This window comes from Morus notabilis, unplaced genomic scaffold (assembly GCF_000414095.1).
Source record: "Morus notabilis unplaced genomic scaffold, ASM41409v2 Scaffold109, whole genome shotgun sequence".
Lineage (NCBI taxonomy): Eukaryota > Viridiplantae > Streptophyta > Magnoliopsida > Rosales > Moraceae > Morus > Morus notabilis.
In genome coordinates, this window is record NW_010363046.1 from 164,014 (window position 1) to 169,793 (window position 5,780).

At 32.4% G+C, this 5,780-nt stretch overlaps 1 protein-coding gene across 1 annotated transcript; it reads right to left on the reverse strand.

Moving 5' to 3' along the window:
• Nucleotides 1-892: 892 nt before the first annotated feature.
• Nucleotides 893-2,046, reverse strand: LOC112092579 (L10-interacting MYB domain-containing protein-like). The gene is made up of 4 exons (XM_024169109.1): nt 2,026-2,046; nt 1,773-1,907; nt 1,569-1,679; nt 893-1,489 (listed from the first exon to the last, which is right to left on the reverse strand). Exons 1-4 carry the CDS (start codon nt 2,044-2,046, stop codon nt 893-895), a joined length of 864 nt encoding a protein of 287 aa, XP_024024877.1.
• Between the last annotated feature and the right edge of the window lie 3,734 nt (nt 2,047-5,780).

Consider the following 5,780-nt stretch of genomic DNA (forward strand, 5'->3'; position numbering starts at 1 on the left):
ATTCTTGTATTATGAGCACTACCTTCCCAACCTCCATATGCGTATGTAAATTTCATATTGAAATCACAAGCAGCCATCACATTTTGGGTTGGCACACGCATTCTACTAATTTATAGGACTTGATCTTCTGGTGATATTGTAGCTGGAACGTGTACACCATCTATTGCACTAATACAGTTCTAAAAAGAAGAAAGTTCTATGTTTAAAATGATTACTTTAAATAAGGACGGAAGCATATAATTAATGAAGAGAATACCTTAAAATGTGGCATATATCTACAATCCATTAATATCTCGTGAGGCACTCCACTAAACTCTGGATCATCAGACTTTATAACATCCATACTCATACGACAGACAATGTTTAGAACGTACTCAAAATTATTTCACCAGAGTGTTGAAATCGTTCTTGTGTTAAACAATTTCTCACACCTTAACCTAAAATGAATAAAAACATTCCGACTATTTCAAACGCAGACATATTTCTTGATCCATGTAATCCGTAGTTACATTGCAAATCATTACATAGCGACATAAATACATCCTTATCCATTCTAAACATTCTATAACTTCTAATTTCATGTCCCACATATTTCCAGTTTGAGCAGAGTTCATACAAGGATTTTTCTAAATATACTTATTGTAATATTGTTCAATGAGTCGTGTAATAACACAAACAAGTTGGAAACTCAATTGGACAATATTGTTAGACATCCCAGGATATAATGAAGAAACTTGCATGTAAACATAATTCAAATGAAATAATGGAAAATATTCAGTACAATGTATTCGAATTCATGGAAAAAAACAATAATGTCTAAAACATAATTAATGAAAGCCACACTAAAAGATTAATCATAGTAAAGGAACACTCAAGAGACACTCAAGGGAATTTAAGAGGATGATCCTAGCCCGTGCTCAAACTTAAGCCAGTTGAGCTTCAACTTAGGTCGTTTCAAAGCCATAAATGACTCTCTTTTAATCATGTCTGAGCACAAGTGGATAGCAAAAAAATACAACTCGCTCCCACTCTCTAATCCAAGAAGAGAATCAAGGACTTCAATAACTCGTGCAATGCTACAATCTAGTCCTTTAGTTTGTGTAATGGGTGATCTGGTACTAATAGTCTCCACTACTGTAACAAGGCGATCAATTTGTTGCAACAATTTGGCAGCACCACCAACTTTATCCTTGCCTTTCCCTTTTTTGAATTTTTTTTGTCCTTCATCTGACTTAATTGTACGCTTCTTCTTAAGGTCCTGTGGCATTTCTCTTCCGATAGGTGCATCTGACGATCCACTACTCTCAAGTTGTTCAAGTGGAGATGTCATTTCATTTGTTGTTTTATCAGGCTCAAATGGAATCTGTCCAGATGCGAGTGTCCAAGAACACACTCCTGTGGCCACAGTATTAGTAAACATCCTATTTAACTTTTCCTCGAACTTTGGTTCAATTCCCCGAGTGCGAAACTTCGATGCGTTAGGATGAATCTGTAAAAACACTTCAATAAATTAAACCTGCCACACACCAACACTACACTATAAAAAATGTAGAACTTCATTCGTATACCTGCAATTTATTATGCCACCATTCCTCATATGCATCAATAGTATTCTTTTTATTGTTCCAACCTAAACCAGTTTCCTTCCCAACAAGTTCCTTCCAAAGCTTCCAATCATTCTTCAAAGCATCCCACTTATTATTCAATTGTTGTCTTTTATATACTCGTTTGGTTGCTTCATTAAATTTCCAAATTACATTTTTTCATCCAACTTTATCAAGATGTGTTCCAGGTCGGTGTCCACCTTCAACCTCTTTGATACACAAATCACAAAAAAGATCTACAGCCTCGGAATCCCATATTACTTTACCTTGTGGTACACTACCCTCCATTTGAACAAATGATGACTGAAAGTACCACCACCATTATAAACCCAACGCATATTTGTAGATAATAAAAATAACTAAAGCAAGTTAAGGCTTTTTTAAGCAAATAATAATGAACAAAGAGCTAAACAAATGAAACCACAAGAGTGTCAACCTCCATTTTTGCAAGTATTGCAATAGAATGGTAAAAACGAAACAGAATGGTAAAAAATGGCAAAAGATCAAACAGTTGAAGCTGCAAATAATTAACATAGCCAAACATTCAAACACATAGCCTGAAAAAATCCAACACCGGCAATCAAAAACAACCAAATTCAAAAAGATTCAATCATAGAAAATCCAACATCTCCAGAAATTGAAAAAACAGAAAATACAAAGAACAAGAATTAGTTTTTTCTTTCCTCCCATCAAAACTACTATTGGCCTTTGAAATTATTGGGTTTATTGATGGAAATGGTTCGGAATAAATAAAAACACAACAACATGGAATCGTCATGCTGTCATGCCAGTTAGGCATCTGTGTTTTTAGGCCATACCATAAAAGGTCTACCAAAACTGTCCTTGTGGAACCCAATAAAAACACACTATGTAGTCCCTAATTATGCAACAAAATTAGTTGCTCTAAGATAATAATTGGCCATATTCCTAAATTATTTCCATTTCAAACTCTAAGTACTACCAATATTGTTAATTATTTAATGAAACTATTATAAAAGCCAAATTTTGGTCTTTTCCTAAATTTATTTATAATTAAACACATTAAAGTACCTAGGGAAGGTTTGGTCACAAAAATCAACGAAAATGATAGTAATTTGAAAGTTCCCTCATGGATATTGCTAGAGTATAGAATATGCCTATATGAATTAATTAAAGGGTTTTCAATTATTTTTATCAATGAGTCACAATTACTTTTGTTTTTCTAAGCATTCTTGGTACTTATGTAGCATACATGTGTAGTGTCTGTGTAAGGATTATAGCATTGTACTGAATTTGCACTCTAGTATATAATTCCGTTAGAGATTGGTCTTCTTTTCTATATCCATTTCAAAGAAATCACTAACCTCTTCTTCTAAACCCAAAATGTTTGTCGAAAAATCTTCATGCCCAGATGAGAAAACAATCAGATAATTAATGATCTTCTTTAACGAGCTTCAAGGATGCATCCCTGTTCTTCCACCATCTCTTTTTTTATCTAGACAAATTAATTCTAAATTTGGCCCAAAAAAATGATAAAAGGAGAATGTAGTAAATAACATATTTTAAATAATAAATTTTAAAATTATTTATAGTAAATAACAGTTAACAGCGTAATTATCATTTTATGATTGATAAAAAAATATTTTACCACTAAATAAAGATTTATTAATATTTTTTACCACATAAGTTCTTTTTTACCAGTCGTCAATGAATTATTTATATGGTAAATTGTTATTTATTTTAAATAATTTTAAAATATGCTATTTAATTAATTTAATTAAAAAATATGTTATTTATTATAATTTCTCAGTTGGGGGATAATCATCTCATTTTGTCCGTACAACTTAAAATGACAAAAAAAAACTCCTGTGAACTTGTAATGAGTTGTAATACTAATTTTAACACTTCCATCATTAAAACGTTATTTTTTAACAATTTTAATCGAGTGTTAGTCGTGTGACTACTTAATATTAAATAGAAATATAATAAATTTGAACGAAATTAATTCTAAAATTTAAAAGAAAATTAAGAAAAATTGCACATTCTTTCTCGCTGTAATTTTGAGTGTCGTCTTCTTCTTTGCTCATAACCCCTGTATCACTCTTATCTTTTTATATTATATTTGATCAACTAGTCATGTGACTCATATATGATTAGAACCGTTAAAAAATTAATTTTTTATTGACAAAATAATTAAAATTACACTTATAATAAAGTTGAAGGGCAGTTTTGGGCTATTTTTAGCGATAGAGCAAGGGAGACAAGCCTATTATTTATACCATATTAAATCTAGACCAAAGTTTAAAGGAAATGTCAACAAAATTTAAAAGAATATATATTAAAGAAAGAGAGGTAAAAGAAATAAAAGATGTATATCAGACCTAAAATTAGCCCATTCGAAAAAGAAAAATTAAATATAATTTTTTTCTCATCATTTCTTCTTAAATTCTGCACTCATTGAAAATGTATTATTTCGAAATCTTTATTTGACAATTAACGTCAACGTTAAATTTTTTACGCACACATGATAATTAAGTGTATGAATATTGGTCATATTCATATCTTCATAACCCATATATATATATATTTGTTTGAAGGATCATAACCCAAATATTTTTAAAACAAAGTTGGATTAAAAAGTTTTTATTTTGATAAGAATAATTAAAAACTCTAACCAGAATAAGTGAGTTAAAATAAATATAAAGGGGAAAAGAGACAAATATCTTTTAGAGTGCATGGGTCTACATTTTTACGTACTAATATTTTGTTAATTAAATAACTATATTAATAAAAATATATATACACATTAATCAAGAGTAGTGGATAAAAATCAAGATCCATGTACTCTAAGGCCTCGTTCATTTCGCAGATTCGAATTTTCAATTCGAGTTGAGATGTGATATTTTCTGAGAGCTTTACACTGTAGCAGAAAAAGTTAGATATGACATTTTCTGAGAGCTTTAGACTGTAGAAACTTAGAACTGAAAACTCGAATCTGTGAAATGAACAAGGAGTAAATTCAACAATTATCTCAAACAATAAGTGGACGTTTGGTTCATGAATTCAAAATCATTCTCGTTTTATGCGTGTTTTTTGTGAGAGAAAAACATTGTAGAGAACCATAAATCATAATTCAGAATTAAGGACGAATACAAGAAACAAACATAAATGATCACTCATACTATTAATTAATGACTCGTGTATTTATTATAATTTACATGTCAATTTCCATCACATTACCAACATTGTTATGTGGAGGAAGCAAGGTGGAGGGGAGGGTGCAAAGGTGGTCGCTGGGGGTGGGACGAGAGCCACGGTTGTTCGCTTCGACGAAGGGCAAATGGGAGTCGCTCTGCAAGTCGATTGGAGGGCGAGGGCGAGGCTGGCTCTTCATGTCACGAAGGCGGAGAGGGTCACTGTCTGAGTTGGGGTGAAAGGGGTGTTTACGCGTTGACTGGGGTGGGGTAGGGAGAGGGCAGCGCTCGCAAGTAGTGGCAGATTTAAGTACAACTCAGTAGGGAGCGGAGCCCCCACTCAAAATTTTTTTGAAAAAAATATTACTTTTAAAAATTTTAAAATTTTACACTTAAACCCCCACTGAAATAATATATGTTCCCACTAAAATAAAGATATTTTCTTATATGCCCCCATTAAGATAATTTGTTAAAAAAAAATTAATATATATCCCCACTAAAATAAAAGACTGACTCCGCCGCTACTCGCAAGGGACACTGAAGTGTTTTGCGCAGATGTTCTTGCGGCACTGCTGCTTGAGACACCGAGGAGGGGATCTTCACCTCGACAGGAAGGAGGCTATCAAACATAGATGGAAGCTCTTGGTATGGGACTTGATTTTCAGTACTAAAAAGGAAAAAAGGTTTAGGCAATTTAATTTTACGTTATTGTCCTTTATTTAGTCAATCACGTACCTTAAAAACGTGATTTTTAACATTTGCACGACGGAATTACCAACCTTGCTCACTATTTCGAAGTTCAGGCAGATGTTAGCTCATTAAATTACTTTAGGGGCTAATTTGTAACAATCTTAAAAGTTCAAAGTTATTACCCCAAAAAAAAAGAGTAAAATGAAATGATCGTTGACTAAAGAGGGCCCCACTCCACGGAATCCCAATTGTCAATCATATCACCGACCGCTCCTTGGATTATTCTTTTTTATAGAACTCTACGAAAAGAATC